Source organism: Chelonoidis abingdonii, chromosome 13 (genome assembly GCF_003597395.2).
Source record: "Chelonoidis abingdonii isolate Lonesome George chromosome 13, CheloAbing_2.0, whole genome shotgun sequence".
Lineage (NCBI taxonomy): Eukaryota > Metazoa > Chordata > Testudines > Testudinidae > Chelonoidis > Chelonoidis abingdonii.
Window position 1 is genome coordinate 20,332,078 of NC_133781.1, and position 18,074 is coordinate 20,350,151.

Below are 18,074 nucleotides of genomic sequence, written 5' to 3' on the forward strand. Positions count from 1 at the left end.
TTTGTTTATCTCAAAACCTCCTTATGTATGGATATTACCAGATTACATCAGCTATATAAACAAGTCTCTCAAACTGTACTATATAACTGCTTTGTTTATATTTTCAGTTATCTAAGATTGTAAATTTACAGTAGAAAGACTAACTATGAAATACATTGATCTTTTTATTAGCACAATTATATAATCCTTAATTATGAAATATTTCTTGTATAGAGATATATTAATTATAAAAACACTGTTGGAACAGTGTTATTTTGTTGAAAGTCATGATGCTCATATAGTAGAACCTCAGAATTACAAACACCTCAGGAATGGAGGTTGTTTGTAACTCTGCAATATTCATAACTGAATAAAACGTTATGGTTTTTTCACAGGTTTACAACTAAACATTGATTTAATACAGCTTTGAAACATTACTATGCAGAAAAAATGCTGCTTTTAACCATCTTAATTTAAATGAAAGCACAGAAATAGTTTCCTTATGTCAAAAAATTTTAAAGCTATTCCTTTTAGTAGTTTACGATTAACAGTACTGTACTTGATTTGCTTTTTTGGTCTCTCCTGCTGCCTGATTGCATATCTACAGTTTCAAATGAAGTATGTGGTTGGTATGTCATATGAGATGTTAGTTTTTAACTCTGGGGTTCATAAATTGGAGGTTCTACTGTACTTAAAACATTCTTCTGAGTGCTAACTATTTCTCCAGGGCCTAGAGGTAATTTTTTGAGGGAGCAACACTTGAAAATAGCAATGTCACCCATGCCATCTCTTACATGCAGCCATCACTCTACACATTACAATTTTCATAATCCTGATTTCATGAGTATCTTCTTTAACATGTTCACTCTAAGAAAAATAATTTGACATAATGTGAACAGTCAATGGCAAGTAATACTATTGATTTTTATCCTGTCTGCCTTTATGGTCACTTGATAAACTATAATAAATATACAATTAAAGATTTATTATTAATGAACAAATTAGTTAAATAGCATAAGTTACAATGGGAAAATAAAAATGTATCTTACTCTTCACTGAGGAAGTCAAAGGCTTTAGATTTGTCACTAGGTAACTGAGATAAAGTGCTGCTTCTTTTCTTTACTGATGGAGTAATATGTGAAGTTGGAGCATTATACTTAAGATTAACAGGTGGTTCTGGTTTCTTAGCAGTATTGCTTGATGAACTGAACAGCCTGCTGAAACTGAAGGACAAAAGAAGCGTGGTAAGTCTGTATGCATCCAACAAAACTGACCTCCTTTTGTACTAGGATGACGAGATAAGTGTGAAAAATAAAGACCAGGAGGGAAGAAGGGGCAATAGGCTGTCCATACAAGACAAAGCCCCTAATATCAGGACAGTGCCAATAATATTGGGACATCTGGTCACCCTATTTTGTACACAGGGCATTGTGCATATTACACTGCTCAAATCAATGTATTACAGTGTTTGGAAGCGAGTGGAACCAAACAGCAGCTATTATGTGGTTAGCAATGCCTTACACACAGCCATAACGTGAACCTGTGTTAAGAGGAGGCATGTTCATTGAAACATTGGTATTATCCCATCCTCTTCCTTTAAAGGAAGACTGGATCTTAAGTTTCACTTGAACATCCACCACAAAATGGGCAAAAGGTAGCATATGTTCTTAGCTGAAGAGAAGTCTTAAAGAGTGCATTAGCTCCATCGTGAGGAACTGCAGGTAAGCCCAAATCCTGGTGGATCCACAACCTTCTATTCACTTAAACCCTCTAAGCCCAGTGAACCTACAAACCTTCCAGACCAGAAGTGAACTATTACCAGTTAAGCCATTCACACAAAATTTTTTTTTTTAAATTTACGGAGATTTCAACATTTATCTCCCTTTTTTAGTTTTGACATTTACTTTATTTAAAGAATTGACAATCAGTAAACATTATTTCAGGGGGAAAATAAAAAGTGTTGAAATTATATGCAAAAAAAGTTTCATCATTAAAGAAAGTTACAAAAATGCTCAGGATCAGTGTATTTAAAACCTGTTCATCTTCTGATAAATACTGTACCATTACTTTGAAGCACATTAGCATCTAACTCCAGTAAATGCACAACCATTCACTATAGGATCCAGTTAATGACACATTTTGTCTTTGAGAACAGCCGTACCAAGTTAATATGCTAGGTATCAGAAAGAGAAGCATCTGAAACATCTTTATCCCAAAAAACAAAATAATTAACTGACATACAAAACACATTAATACCAACTACTTGGGCTTTTTCGCAGCATCTCCCTGTATTTCAGTACTTACAACTGCCAAATGCTTGATCTCTTCTTTTCTTGCATGGCTGGATTTTCTCTTGATGCTCTAAAGAAAAAGGAATACTAAGTTTACTAAATAAGCAACACCACCAAAGGTAAGATGTACGGGAATACACACAACTTTGGGTATTTAAGTAGAAGGCACTGCCTTGAGCCATGGAGACAGAGGTTGAAGGTGTCAATACCTGCATGCATGTCTCTTCAAGTCAAAGACTAGTTTTAACATTTAAACTCAGCTGCAGTTGGAGTGCTCTCCTTCCAGTAAGTTAGTAAGCACCCTTCCCTAGTCTTAGATACCCGTTTTATTAATAGGGTTATTCTGTTATGTGCCTTACAGCAGTGGATACTGATCCAACCTTTTGCAAAGGGAAACTTTCAGGTTTGGGCTCCCCCCCCCCCAAAAAAAACACTAGTTTTAAAGATTTGGGGATGATAATTCTCAAATCATCTTTAGAGAAGACCAATACTTAGTGTTCACTTTCAGCACCAGAAATCAATATAGAACACTGTACTTTATCAATTAGAGTAGAACCCATTTATCCGAACCTCCATTATCCGCCTTCCTGTATTAAGCAAACCACCAGTGCGCACACAGGAATCTGGGAAACTGATCCTTCAGCCCCACTGCCCAGGACTGATAGCCCATGCCCTAGTGTGGGGGCTGAAAACTCACATCTGTTTTCTTAATATATGAACAAAATATTGTTTGCAAGAACTAGGGGTCTGTATATTCTGTGAAGCAGATAAGAAGGGGGGGTATTTTTTAATGCTTTTCCAGGAGGGGCCCGCTAGTTTAAAAACAACTCCACATCTTAAAATAACGGATAGAAAGCTCTTTGCCCATTCTCCTGATTGGATAATCAAAAATTTGGACAATCTGGCCCTGGTCCCAACCAGATCAGATAAACGGGGTTCAACTGTAACTTGTAAAAGGGATTCCTTAACAGGAAATTGAGAGAAAGGTGCGTACATTAATTTTGTGCACATATCAGTGGATGTGAGGAAACAAAGGGAGGGAAGGGAAGCAATGGAGAGAGAACATACAGAGAGCTCAAAAGAGCAGTGGGTGCTCTGTACATATTTAAGAGACAAGACTTTGGGAGCAAAGAGCTTACACTGAATATAAAGAAAGCACCCAGGTGAAATGCAAAAACTTGTTTTTTGGTGTTTTTTTTTTTTAAACACTGCAATGATTTTTCTAAAGTTTCCTTTTTAATTTTAAAATTTCCACTTTTAAATCCCTATCTTTTTAATAAAACCTTGGAGTTAGTTTTTAACTTAGCTGTCACAGTCCAATTTAGTGCTTAGGAATTAGCTAGTGACAAAATGATTTTTTCCTGAAGCAAGCCAACTACTGGTATTTGAAGGAAGAAGAGAGAGCGAGCAGAATTCCATTACAGAGAGTAACCATGGAAAAATGAGCCATCTCTACCTAAGAAAATGCTGTTTTCCCACCAAGTTCTGGAGTCAAAATGGCTAACATACCAAATATGTTATAATTAAAACCCTGCTTCAGTTGCAGAAGGATTGTCAAAAAATTGAAGCCAAATTACGATCAAGCCATGGAAAATTGCAGAAAAATAATAATGGACTTTATTATTTGCAGGAATAAAGTCTATTATTTTTCCACAAATTTTCCACTGTCAGCCACCCAGGACTGAGAGTGGGGGCCTGGGGCTGACAACAGCTGCCCAGAGCTGACAGCAGGGGCTCCAGCTCTCTGCCCTGGGGTGGCGCTGCCACTGTCAGTCCCACACACTATGGGGCTCCTGCTCTCAGAATCGCAGTGGAAGCCTAATACTGTGGAATCCACAATTTCCGCAATATTGCACGTTAAGTAGAGTCTTAGGTCAATGTGCGGCAGCTTACATCAATCTAATTATGTCAGTGTACACACTACAGCCTTGTGCCACCGATGTAAGTCCCCTACTACAGACATAACTATCTCCATGAAAGGTGTTGGGCTTATGTCGCTGTATATAGGGTGACAGTGTCTATCTAGACACTGCATTACTTACATCAGCTATTGGATGTCTTGTACATTTCAAGGCTCTATCCTGGAGTCCTGATGCTGACCAGAAAGCTGGGCAGCTAGAGCTGGCTTCCACCCACACTGCACCTGCCCTGATCCCTGCCAGACTGCTGCCTGAAAGCTCCCCACTCAGGGAGCCAAGAAACCTGGGTGGCTGGCCACCACTCCCACCGGGGAGGCAAGAGCCGGGGAGAGGAGGTGAGAAGGATAGCTGGGTTCCCATGCCTGCCTCCCGCCCCCTTCAGTCAGTGGAAGTGCTCCTAGTGAGGATGCACACCACCAACAGAAGGAGGGTAGTGTGCACATCAGCCACCACAATAATTACTGTGGTAGCTGTATGTCAATCTAACACAGGTTGACTCAAATCAGTAGTGTAGATATATGCCCTCTGTTAAAATACTGTAACGGAAAAGTAAACGTTAGATGTAATCATTACACCTGACCACTAGATGGCAATATATGGTGGTATGAACTATTGGATGACATATGGGAGCATTGTAAGAAGTGGTACAAGGAAGAACTTTGTGTTGAGGTCGGAGGTGAGAAGCCACGTTTAACTATCCAGAAGGACTGCTGTGTACTTTCTCTGAAATTCAGGACACAGTAATTGATTAGGACTGTTCTATTTCCAATCTTTATTTCCTAAATATGACAATTCTTGCACCTTTTCAAAGTTATAATAATTACTTTTTACTTGAGCTGACCAACCAATTCTAATTTAATGATCACATCTGAGCCACAGACCAATTTTATTTTATTGTTTGTATGACTGTCTTAGATGACTTGAGTACAAACAGTAAGAATTCTTCCTGCCCCAAAAACTTAAGGCTGAAGAGACTTATGATGCACTTAACATTACAAGCTCAGAGGAGTCCCTTTGGCTTCAGTGGTGTGTGTTTCATACTTGCTTAAATCTTTATGGGACATTTTGATAACAGCAAATGGGTAAACAGAGGCCCAGAGAGGGGAAGTGACTTGCCCAAGGTCACCAGAGGTCAGTGGCAAATCTGGTAACAGAATCCAGGTCTCCTGGTTACCGACCAGTGTCCTATCTTCTAAACCATGCTGCTCCCCAGAAACCAATCTGCTAACATGAAAGGAATATCAAAGGATCGCATGTCATTTACCTTATCATTTCAGTCCATCGCACAGCTTCCTGAAGCTCCATCAGCCGCTCTTTATATTGATTTCTTTCCATCAGGACACGGGCCATTTCAACACGTGTAAAACGTTTTCTCTGAGCAGTGGGAACATCACTCTGCACGTACAGAAAGCAAGCTTATAGTACTACAAAGGAGTATCGGGGCATGAAGTCAGCCACCACCATTCTGCTTAGAAAACAGGGTAATTAGCTCAAGTGCCTTGAATGACTACAAATGCCACCGAACTGGACAAGGCAAGAGTTGGATAGCCAGGATTCAAACTGTTTTGGGCTCGCAGGCCTAAGACAATACCTTGAACTCCACCTAGAAATCGATAAATAGCCAGTGGAAACTAAATCAAAACCAGTTTACTACAGGGAACAGGAGGCAGGAAAGGATTAGAGCAGGTTAGTCTAAATAAACTGACATTTTGTTTCCCTTAACTTTTCATCTCTTTCCCACATGGAAAATAGTTTGTATCTTGATTAAGCCATGCAAGTTTCATAGAATTAAACCAATACAATGGAATATTAGAAAAGGGCATGACACAAACTTAGTGTTAAATATATACCTACATCATCATCCTCTTTCGCTTTTTGTCTTGCTTCCTCTGCTTCTGCACGAGCTCTAAAGAAAAAAGATGAGGTAACTAAGAGAATCTTTAGCAGATGTTTTTAAATTTTCATGAGGACAACACTCACTTTCTAAGCTCTTCTTCTAATTCCTTGTTCTTCTCTTCAAGCTTCTGCTTGGCTTGTTTTACAGCTTCTAGCTCTCCATGCAGTACATCCTTCTCACAGGTCAGTTCATCCACTTTTGCTATCAAATCATTCTTTACCACATTCAGCGCATTTCTATGCAACAAACATTTGGAATACATTTTTATAACAACTCCATTGAAACCTAACAGCACATAGCTTTGTAACACTAGCATAATTTAATTCCTATACTTGGAAACCTCCAAATATATAGTATTGTATGCAACAATTAGAAGTTGGCACTTTCTAAAACAAGCTTAAAAAGTACACAACATGCAACACCACCACTGTGTTGTAAACACGTGACTTCAAGTGTCACCACCTTCTCTCTAAAGCTGCTAAAAACCTGGAAATAAAAATATCCAAATGAAATTAAAGTTCAAATTCACGTAATCTACATAGCGAATAAATTCCTATAGTTGGTTTCAATTCCGAACTGGAACACATTTTCAATAGCTGATCAAAACAGGCAGAAAAAAGTAAAAATACTTGACTACAGTCATGCTTATAATGGGAAGTACAGTGGCCAAATGGTAGTATTGTATACTACAGACATGTATATAACAGAAGTTATTGGGTGCTGCTATTGTACTAGAAAACAGACTGGCCAGGTTCCTAGGGCTAAAATATAATAAAAAAAAAATCTTTATTTACACTGGACATCTTAGCCCTGAAAATTCCTAAAAGAAAGATCAGCAAAGCCACAAATACTCTGCCAACAAAACCTACAAAGTAGGGTTGCCAGATGTTCGATTTTCAACTGGAAACTGGCAGTAACTGGCCTTCGCCACTGGGGGCAGGAAGAGCAGCAGCTGCTCCTGGAGCCCGGAGGAGTGGCTCTGCTTAGCAGCTGCTGCTCTTCCAGCCCCCCAGCCTGACGGACCGGACTCCAAAGTAGGTACCAGCGCTATGGGTGGAGGGCAGGGGTAACCTATCAGTCCCCCCGCCCTGCTGTGCGCCAATTTCCCCTTCCCAGCCCCTTGCTCGCCTGCCCCCCTCCATACCCCTGCTGTGCCCTGGCATGCCCTGATTGGACAGGCAGGAAGGCTCCATGTCAGCTCCTCCCAGCCCAGCTCTGCAGGTGACAAGAGAGTCCCAAGGGATGGGGGAGCAAGCAACAGGGATGGGGATGGAGAGTGAGTGAGTGACTGGTGGGAGGGGGTGCCTCAGGGGGGGCAGGGGTGTTCGGTTTTCAGGGATTAGGAAATTGGCACTGCACATTGTTCTTGTTTTGCTCTTGGAAGCTAGTAGATTACTGAAAATGACAAGATTTCTTACTCCTTAAAGTTTTGTATCATTTTAATACTCTGCATACTAACAAGAATGAAGGACGCTGGCAGAGTGCAATTCAAGTCTACCAAGAAAAAGTATAACTGGTAGATTGAAGTGACATTTTAGACAAAATCAAATACACTGTGCTTCATTCAAAAAGCCAGACATAGTACACAATTGTGGGCAGCTCTGAATACTAATACATACCATTTAATGCTAAAGTAAAAATGTCACCATTTGTCAGTGATCCCATATGGCACGGTCCATTGTGGAAAATGATAAAGAGTGAAAGCAGAGGGAGCAGGCAGGAAATACTCCCTAATTAAAAGCTAAAGTTTGACACTTACTTGGTCTCCAATAGCTGGGTGTTCTCCAGAATAAGATTTTCAACTTCACGGCCCATTCCTTTCCAAGACAGAGTAAGAGAATGAATTTCAGAAATAAAGAATGAATATTTTTACAACAGAGAAATCAAATAAAATATTTTATTTAAATATGGTTAAATCTACATTTTGTCTTCATCTGCCTAACAAGATGAATAGAGAATCACTTCACAGAAGCAATGTAAATACTCTCACTGAGCAAATATCTGAAGCTTTCTCTCCCATCCTTCTCTGCTTATCTTTGCTTTCATCCTTCTCCAGGTGATGCCTGAAGACACCCCTACCTAACGACCAACGAAGTGTCTCTGCTGTTTTTCCCCCTCCCCAATATGAACTGAAAGCTTTAGGGAACGGTTAAAATACTTCTAGGTCAAATAGAACATCTATATCCTTAATGGATAAAAAATTAACCATTTACAATGCGCAAATTCAACGAAGTGTTCTACAAAAGAGGTTAGAGAGTATATTTTATGTTCAAAATATGCCATTTTTAATACACACAGGACATGCTGAACAAGAAAGCTCAGAGAAAGTGTGAAAGCCTTGAAGAACTCCCCAAAGCAGATGGTACCTTACCAAAGAAATTATGGTCTTTAAAGCCCATGCATTCCATGTACAGCAAAAACAAGAACAAGAAACATTTAATGTAAGGAGTAGTATGAGCAAAAAGCAACAACAAATCAAGAGCTTTGTAAGCTGTCAGAGTGAATTAAAGAAAAGCCAGCACCGAAAATATGAAATGACATGTTCCATGATTTGAAGCAGATTGATATGCAAGATAGACAGTAAAATGAGTATCACCAAATGAGTTAGCCAGGCATAAACAAAGCTTTACAATGGATTAAAAGGTAATCTTCACTTCTGTAGCACGATTTAGAAGCACAGTACACCTCTACCCTGATATAACGTGACCCGATATAACACAAATTCGGATATAATGCAGTAAAGCAGTGCTCCAAAGGGGGCAGGACTGCGCACTCCGGCAGAGCAAAACAAGTTCGATATAACAAGGTCTCACCTATAATGCGGTAAGATTTTTTGGCTCCCGAGGACAGCGTTATATCAGGGTAGAGATGTACTTGGAACAAGTGCTAAACCAATCAATGCAAAATTCAGATTAAATATTCGATTCTGAAAACAATTCCAAGTTTTGAGTTTAAAGGCTTTCAATTGTTTTATGCATCCATAAGGTTCATTCATATTTCTAGGAAGTTCCTATACATTACTGTCTGTATGCTTAAAGAATATTTTAAGTAGAATCTACTACTATAGAATTAAGTACTGATTTAGTTTTTAAAATGTATAATGAAATAGCAATAATAGTTGTTAAGTCTTGTTCAGCAGATTATTTTCAAGACAACCAAGCCCAGCATTATGTACACACTGATAAAAGGAGCAGTTATGCCAGAGGTTAGCATTACACAGCAAAATAAAAAAATCTTAAAGAATTACCCTCATTGTAAGAACAGTGTGCACGTCTGGTTTTAACAAGTTCCCTAAACATAGTAATATCTTCCAAAATATTTGGAAAGGAAAAAAAATTAAAAATGAACAAATCTTAATAGTAAAAAGTAACAGTTAAAATAGGCATGCAAGTTGAAATTTATTTAATCTTGTGAATGATTAGTGTATCATATTCCCCTAAAAGAGAAACACCAGGTCTCTTATAGAGCTCATTGGACTTTAGATTGAAAGTAGTAAGTTAAAATAACTTGTATATTGTTAAGGTATCACAGTTATAGAAAACAGAGGTTTGCAATCATCAGGAGGTTTTGCTTGTTAGAACAGAACAGCTTTGCTTTTTTTTTTTTTTTTTTTTTAAATAAACTGCTATTTTACAAGCATACCTAGGAAGATTTGCACAAAATGCAAATAACTGTTGGGATCCCTACATTGCCAAAAAAAGTGGATAATACACCGCTGGAAAGCCAAAACGACACAAGGGCAAAAAATGTTTCTAAGCAGAAACAACGCAGATAATGTAGTATATGAAAGCAGTAGCCAAGAACGCCTAACTGTAGAAGCAATAGTTTTCAAAGTATTTAAAAGCATACACACCAGAATATTCCCCTGGGTATGTAGCCCAAGAGAAAACAGATTAGAGAATCCCAATTAACTAGGTTTTATACAACTAGAAACTCAACGCTAACATTAATTTAGAATGGAACAATCCACTAAAAGCACACTCAATACACTGTAAATAGATATGGCTTGTGTGAGATGCACGTTAGGAAAATGTATGATTGAGACAAAAATATCCATGAGCTGTAATGCTACATAAATGAAACAATATGATCATATCAAAGTTAGTAAGTCAACACATATTTCCACATGAGAAACCTAATTAATTACATATATTATAGGAATAGACTTAGTAAAAGAATTGTTCTCTAAATATAAGTAACAAAATAAAACTTTGCTTAAATAATGGGAAGACTAAAAAAGGGTGTTCATTTTTGTTCAAGGAAAATGGGGTGCCCAATATGCAGAAAAGTCTTATAGATTTAAATAACTATTTTGTAAGATCTACTATGTAGGAGTAGGCACTAAAAGTTGCTGCTAATAGGCTATGAAAATTCATCTCAAGATCCCATTTTTGAATGCAGAATGTCAGTAGCAACTAAAAAACACCACTGTATGAGGACATGTAAACTGAGTTATGGATGCCTACCAAAACTAGGAAGAGATGACCACATAAAAAAACACCGTAACAGTTACCATCATTGCTTGTGATCTCAGCAAGGAAGTCCAGAGTATGAGAAAAAGAACAGAACTATTTTCCCCCCCAGTGGTGGTCTTTCCAGAATAGGGACAATGGCACCTAACAATAGGTACATTGCATTGCTGCTGCCTATTCAAAATAAAACCCGTTCCAGTGCAACTCTCTATCCAGTCTTCCCCACTAAACAAGAAACACTCAGGAAAGCGCACAATGTGAATCACTAGAAATACACTATTCAAAAATATATGTTTGGTCCCTGCAAATTCTACACCACACCTCCTTAGAGAAGACGTTTGAGAGTCAAACTGCTATTCATGCTTTCTACACAGCCCATTTTCAGACTCAAAAATCAGCTGCTCCTAAGGGCTTGTCTACACTACTGCTTAAATCGATGTAATTTATGTTGCTCAGGGGTATGAGTGATGTAACATATAGACTTAAAACGGTCCCTACACCACGCTATGTTGGCAGGAGACGTTCCACCACTGACACAGCTTCCGCCTCTCGTTGACTAGGATTAATTACATTGACAAGTGAGCGCTCTCCCATCACCGTAATGTGTCTTCACCAGACACACTGCAGCAGTACCGATTTAGCATGGTAGTTAAGACAAGCCCTAAGATATGTTCTCTAATGTTTACTGCCATCTACTCAATAAAATAAAGCATGGATGCTGAAATATGGCTCAGTTGTTTTACCACAGGAAAAATTTGATGGTACAGATATTACTGAGTTATTGCTTTTTGTTAAACACTCAGGGATGCTAAAGAATTTCTAAATTGTTTGGTTCTCAAACATCACCAATTGATTTCACAACGTAACAGCAATATACAATCTCCCTCATAGGCAAAAATCCAAATATGAGCAATATAAAAAGCACAGTGAGGCCCAATTTGTTACCCAAAAGGTTTTAAGCAATGTTAATTTGATTGTCCAAAACGAAGAAAAAACTGCTTGGTAAGAAACATAGCCTGTTCCTGTGTCATACCATATACAGAGCAATTCAAATACTAAGCACTTTAAAGAATTGATGAAAGGCTCAATTTTAAAGAAGTGTGCTATACCACAGAAAATTCACACTGAACTGTGAGATGGTTTCATTTATCAGTACAGGAAAATGGAGCCTTATTCAGCTTCAGGCAGCAGCAACTAGAAGAATTATCCTAACTGAAGTGAATCAGAGTTTGAACAGTCACCAAGTTTACTATTGCATTTGTAATCTTGACTCAAGACCTCAATGAAAATAAATTTGTCTCCACTGAGTAATACCCAAATTAATCCACAAAAAATTTAGGCATCACAGCAGAAGCTGAATAGGGCAGTAGAGATTTTGCAAAACGTGGACAGACTGATTCCAGTGTTCTTGTTCAAGTGACCTTTGTCAGTATTAAGAAAGGAACAAGAAGAAATTTCACACTGAAAAAAACCTAACCATGAAGTAGCACACACATTTATTCTACTAACTTAACTGAACCCTTTCAAGGCCACTGAAATAGGAGCTTAATACAATGAATCTTGGTGTATATTTCAGGAAATATATTTAAAGGGAGCTGCAATTACCAGAAACAGGCTATAAATACACTAGCATAATTATTTCTTCAGCTAACTTGTCTTACCCAATAAATCTGCTCCTTCATCCACATCTCCAATTAGGCCAGAGCCAGCAGAAGACAGCTCTTCGAAGAGAGATTCTGTGTTACGATCAAATGCTTTGTTCTCTATACCTTTGGTAGGTGTGCTAAGCAACAGAATTTAAATTTTTTAAAAAAAGTCAGAAAATGGAACGAACTATCATTCAAACATTTCACACAGTTGTACAGCAAAGGAAAAATGTGACTTTAGACAGCTGGTCTATGGTTTGGCTTATAGCTCATTTATTAACATAGAAATGAACTGAAAACCTTGCTGGATATTTCTTAAGTACCTATGTTGGAGGAGTGTACCCCACACATGCCCTGAAGGAGTTAATGTGAGCCAGAGAAGCCACTAATATACATGGCAGCACCTGGGAGAGACAGAAAGCCAGGAAGTTTGCTTCCTGCCATTTCTATCCCCCCAGAAAGCAGGCCAGGGAGGCAGCAAGGAGTCAGAAGGAATAGACCTTGGCTGCCAGCTACAGGGTCCCTGGACTACAATCAAGAGCAGAGAGAGGGCCTGCATTTCCCTACCAGCCACCAAGGAAGGTAGTGTGAAACCCCCAGAGATAAGGGACGTAAGAACCATGGAGCCCAGAGACAGACAGAAGACCTGCTGTAAGGTCACTAGACCATAGCTGGGCTGGAGACTGTTACCTTGGAAGTGGTGGACTACCGCCTGACCTGGCTAGAGGGTCAAGTTGCAAGAAGAGAGACAACAGCAGCAACAGAGCAACCTCAGCAGGTGGTACCGTAGGAGGAAACAGTCGCTGCACTACACTTGATCACAAGGAAGTGCTCTTGCAGTGAGCAAACCCCTTTACAGTACCTAAGAGCTTGTCCACACAGACTTAGTACTCTCTGAAGTAAGCACACCACGGAACTTTTAGCGCATGACAGCAGGATCCACACAAAAGAATTAACAAACAGCAGACTAGCGCACTATACATTCACGCCCTGCCTTGCTGTGCAGCAACTCTGCATATCCACAAGCCCTCATTGTCATTTTCAAAAGTGACTCAAGCACTTGGGTTCCTAAGTGCCCACTCACTTGCAATAGGGCTTAACGTGCTCTTGAAATTTTTACCCTCCATCCTCTCATACAGCAAGGGATTGAGGTCTCACAAACAGGAGTTTGTTGCAGTAACGTGAGAATGTGGAGTGCATCTGAATTTGCTAACATCTCCGGCAGCAAGCTCTGAATGACATTAGACACTACCCCATCTTCTAGGTCAGTGGTTTTCCAACTTTTTCTGGGGACCCAGTTGAATAAAATTGTTGATGCCCACAACCCAATTGAGCTGGGGAGGAGGGGTTTGAGGTGAAGGAGGGGCCCTGGGTTTGGGAGGGCTCTGGGGTGGAGCACAGGAGGGGCTCCGAGTTTGGGGGGCTCAGGGCTGGGGCAGGGCCTTATCTCTGGCAGCTCCCAGTCAGCAGTGCAGTGGGGGTGCTAAGGCAGCTTCCTGCCTGTCCTGGCACCGCAGACCACGCTGTGCCCCAGAAGCAGCCAGCAGCAGGTCCAGCTCATAGGTGGAGGCGCGCACAGGTGGCTCTCATCCGCAGGCACCGCTTGCCCCAGCTCCCATGGGCCGGTTCCCAGTGCGGAGCCAGTGCTTGGGGTGGGGGTAGTGCGTGGAGCCCTGTGGCCTCACTGCCTAGACATTGGACCCGCTGCTGGCCGCTTCCAGGGCATAGTGCGGTGTCGGAACAGGTAGGCATTAGCCTGCCTTAGCTGGGCAACACCACTGACGGGACTTTTAATGGCCAGGTCTGCAGTGCTGACGAGAGCTGCTAGAGTCCCTGGGTGCTGACAAAGGCAGCCCAGTGCCCTACATGCCTGAACTTTGAAAAATCATTACTCTAGATGTCCGTAAATCTCCAAATGCCAGAAGCTGGGATTGGACGACAGGGGAGGGATCACTCAAGATTGCCCTGTTCTATTTATTTCCTTTGATGCATCTGACACTGGCCACTGTCCAACAGGATTACTGCACCAGATGTACCATTGGTCTGACCCAGTATGACCATTCTTATGACTCTGAAGGACAAATGCTGTGATGATACCGCAACATAAGGGGGTAGACAGGATTTTAAAGGGATGGGTGAAAAAAACTACAAGAATCCAACTTAAAATGACCCAGTATCCTGAGCCCTTCTCTTAAAAAGATAAGAGCCCTCTTTTGCACACACTCTTAGCTGGGAATGGGAAAACTGCATTTAGGTGTCCTGAGTTCACCACAATATACAGCATTTTGTATATTTGTACTTCAAATGTAGGAATAAAAACAAAACATGCTGTTATAAGAATTCTTCAGGGAAGAAAAACAGGTCATGGGAACTCATTACGCAACATGTGCTCTTAATCGGTTGAAACTCCAAACAAGTCATGCAAATTCAAAATGAGTAACTGTGGTACCTTTTGAAATCCTAATCTGTGTACTCAAGTCACAGTAAGCAATTTACCTTGAACCTTTATATCCACTGAGGTCTTTATCCATATCCAGCTCTGGAGTGGACTCAATGATTGCTTGAACTTCAGATTTTTCTTCATTTTCATTAGCACCTGGGGGTGGAGGTAGGGAAAGTAATATATATCCATTAACCACATTGAATAGTCACATACAAGAAAATCTCTGTACGTTATTGGCTTAAAGAGAGTCACATGGAAGGGTCCTCCTGACAAATTTCATATATTATTGTGGCAAAGCCTCTGAATTGTACAAAATTTGAGTTCATATAGTGGTAATTCTATATCGGCCTCACAAGTTTAAAAAGTGATGTCATTCATTAAAATAGAAGGACTAATGACCCAATTCTATTTAACTCTACTTAAAAATCCATTTTACAATGCCCAGATTTCAGGTTCTTTCTGAAATGGTGCCAAATACACACTACTTGGCTCTGCTTGCTGATAAAACAGATTGAACAATGGTTCGGGTACAATTCTCATTAGCAATATGTAAAAATTAATATTGTAAAGACAAGGCCTTAAACCATGCAATAGTCTCCCAAAGAAAGTGGTGGAAGACCCATTACCTCAAATATTTAAAACCAGACAGAACAAAGCAGTCAAAATATATTGTAAGGGAAAATCATGAAGGGAGGTGGAATTAGCTCATTTAGTCTCTTCCTAGTTTTTTTTAAAATAACCCTGGAATGTAGTTAATACATAGATATACTTCACATTCTATGGAAAATAAGGTGTGAACAGCCCAAGAGGTATAGTGACCCTCACTTCAACATCACCAGTACTCTGCACTCCCAAACCACACATACTACTTCCCTCCAGGGATCAGTGACTGACTTTGTATTGCACTGCATTGAACTGAATTGCGTATCAAGCACATCACATGCTGAACTGTTACAGCAGCTTACCGATGGACACAGTTCTTGTTTCTTGAGCTACCTGCACTTCAATGTGCTTGCTTACATCTGATTTCTTGTTCAGTGCATCTGCACTCTTTGCAAGCCCTTCATTATCCTCTTTCAGGGGAGTTTCAGCAGATAACCCAGGCACATCTGAAGCAGCTGTTGATGCTGGGGTAGTAGATTTTGAGCCTGCTTGACTAACATCAGAAAGTTCATCCTAAAATTGAAAGTTTTATTGTTTACACAATTGTCACAGGCATTAGTTTACACAAGAAGGATTCCAAATGAAGAAAAAGCATTAGTGCATGAACTTACTTCCCATGCTCACTGTGTAAACTCCATTCAAGTTGAAGCAATAATTTAGATGTGGTAGAATATGCTGACTCTCATATGAATTGGAACCATTAGATACATCTCCGTGATTTTAATATTTAGGTTTATGGTAGGTACGCTATAATAAGTAGAATGCTAAAAAACTTGGCTTGCATGGTCAAGAAAGCGTCTCCAAAAGCTATCAAAGACTATCAGCAGTATGAATGGAACTTTATTTGAGCTTCCTTAGGCAACAACCTGGGTGTACCACTTCAAGAAAAAGCATTGAAAAAAAATGGGTAACACTCTAATTTACACTACTGTTCACTGAGAACATTAAGACAGACAAAAAAATAATATTAATATGTCTAAGGAACGGAAATCAGTTGGCTATGAAAACTAATCTGATCAAGTTGGTTGCATGGAATCAATCATTTCTATTATCGTGTTTTCATTTACCAATTAAGTCCCCACACAGTGGTGTACTATGATGGCTAAATGCTACCTAGCTGAGTAAAAAGGACTACTTCATTATAGGACTTCCCCTAATGAAAAGACATGTAGAAGCCTTGTCTAGACTGAACTTTGCGGAAACCTCCCATTGTTGCAACTCCAGTGCAGCTCTACCAGTGTTAAGAAAACTAGCACTTATGGAGCTCCCTGTCCAGAGAAGCTCTACACAACAACAATAGTAAGGTTATCCATCACTAGTACACGCTATCATTCCCCTGCTAATTTCCCATTAATTCTCAGGGCAGACACTCTTCGGAGACTGCCTTCTAGACATACAGATTCTGAACAGATAGATAGGCACCCAGACTTAGTCGAGTCACCAAACAGACTGAGACCTGGTCTACACTAGGTGTTTAAACCGAATTTAGCAGCGTTAAACAGATTTAACCCTGCACCCATCCACACAACGAGGCCCTTTATATCGATATAAAGGGATATTTAAACCAGTTTCTGTACTCCTCTCCGATGAGAGGAGTAGCGCTGAAATCGGTATTGCCATGTCGGATTAGGGTTAGTGTGGCTGCAAATCGACGGTATTGGCCTCCGGGGGGTAATCCCACAGTGCACCACTGTGACCGCTCTGGAAAGCGATCTGAACTCGGATGCACTGGCCAAGTAGACAGGAAAGGCCCCGCAAATTTTTGAATTTCATTTCTTGTTTGCCCAGCATGGAGCTCTGATCAGCACAGGTGGCCATGCAGTCCCAGAATCCAAAAAGAGCTCCAGCATGGACTGTACGGGAGATACTGGATCTGATCGCTGTATGGGGAGACAAATCTGTTCTATCAGAGCTCCATTACAGAAGATGAAATGACAAAGCATTTGAAAAAATCTCCAGGGTATGACAGACAGAGGCCACAGCAGGGACTCAGCACAGTGCTGCGTGACAAGCTAACAGAAAGCCAAAGAATCAAATGGACGCTCATGGAGGGAGGGAGGGAGGACGGAGGACTCCAGCTATCCCACAGTCCCCGCAGTGTCCGAAAAGGATTTGCATTCTTGGCTGAGCTCCCAATGCCTGTAGGGTCAAAAACATTGTCCGAGGTGGTACAGGGTATATCTCGTCAATTTACCCCCCTCCCCCCCCAAAGAAAAGGGGAAAAAAAAATCGTTTCTTGCCTTTTTTCAATGTCACCGTATGTCTACTGCATGCTGCTGGTAGACGCGGTGCTGCAGCGCTGAACAGCAGCATCCTCCCCTTCCTTCCCCAGTGGCAGACGGTACAAATGACTGTATCCATCCTCATCATCATCCCATGTGAGTGCTCCTGGCTGGCCTCGGTGAGGTCGGCCAGGGGCGCCTGGGTAAAAATAGGGAATGACTCCCCGTCATTCCTGGCAGATGGTACAAAGAATGGCTGGTAACTAACCGTCCTCATCATAGCAACTGGAGCTGAGCTCCATCAGCCCCCCCCCCCCTTTCATGTCTAAAGAAAAGATTCTGTACTGCCTGGACTATCATAGCAGCGGGAGGCTGGACCTCTCCCCCTCCACCCACCCTTTAATGTCCTGCCTGGACTATCATAGCAGCTGGAGGCTGCCTCCCCCTCATTTTATCTCACTAAAAAGTCAGTGTTTCTTATTCCTGCATTCTTTATTACTTCATCACACAAATGGGGGGACACTGCCACGGTAGCCCAGGAG

General features: G+C 40.6%; 1 protein-coding gene across 12 annotated transcripts in view; it reads right to left on the minus strand.

Annotated features, from left to right (window-relative positions):
• Positions 1-18,074, minus strand: part of SPAG9 (sperm associated antigen 9) — a 106,146-nt gene that overhangs the window by 29,737 nt on the left and 58,335 nt on the right. For 7 of the 12 annotated variants that reach the window (XM_032785163.2, XM_032785165.2, XM_032785162.2 and 4 more), the window contains 10 exons: positions 15,613-15,823; positions 14,701-14,800; positions 12,220-12,341; positions 9,334-9,393; positions 7,846-7,903; positions 6,170-6,322; positions 6,044-6,095; positions 5,454-5,584; positions 2,284-2,340; positions 1,029-1,202 (listed from right to left, as the gene is read on the minus strand). In XM_032785163.2, the coding sequence (XP_032641054.1) occupies positions 1,029-1,202; positions 2,284-2,340; positions 5,454-5,584; positions 6,044-6,095; positions 6,170-6,322; positions 7,846-7,903; positions 9,334-9,393; positions 12,220-12,341; positions 14,701-14,800; positions 15,613-15,823 (1,118 nt within the window). The remainder of the gene's footprint in view (positions 1-1,028; positions 1,203-2,283; positions 2,341-5,453; positions 5,585-6,043; positions 6,096-6,169; positions 6,323-7,845; positions 7,904-9,333; positions 9,394-12,219; positions 12,342-14,700; positions 14,801-15,612; positions 15,824-18,074) is intronic. The other 5 variants (XM_075071828.1, XM_032785168.2, XM_032785167.2 and 2 more) reach the window with 1 other exon arrangement.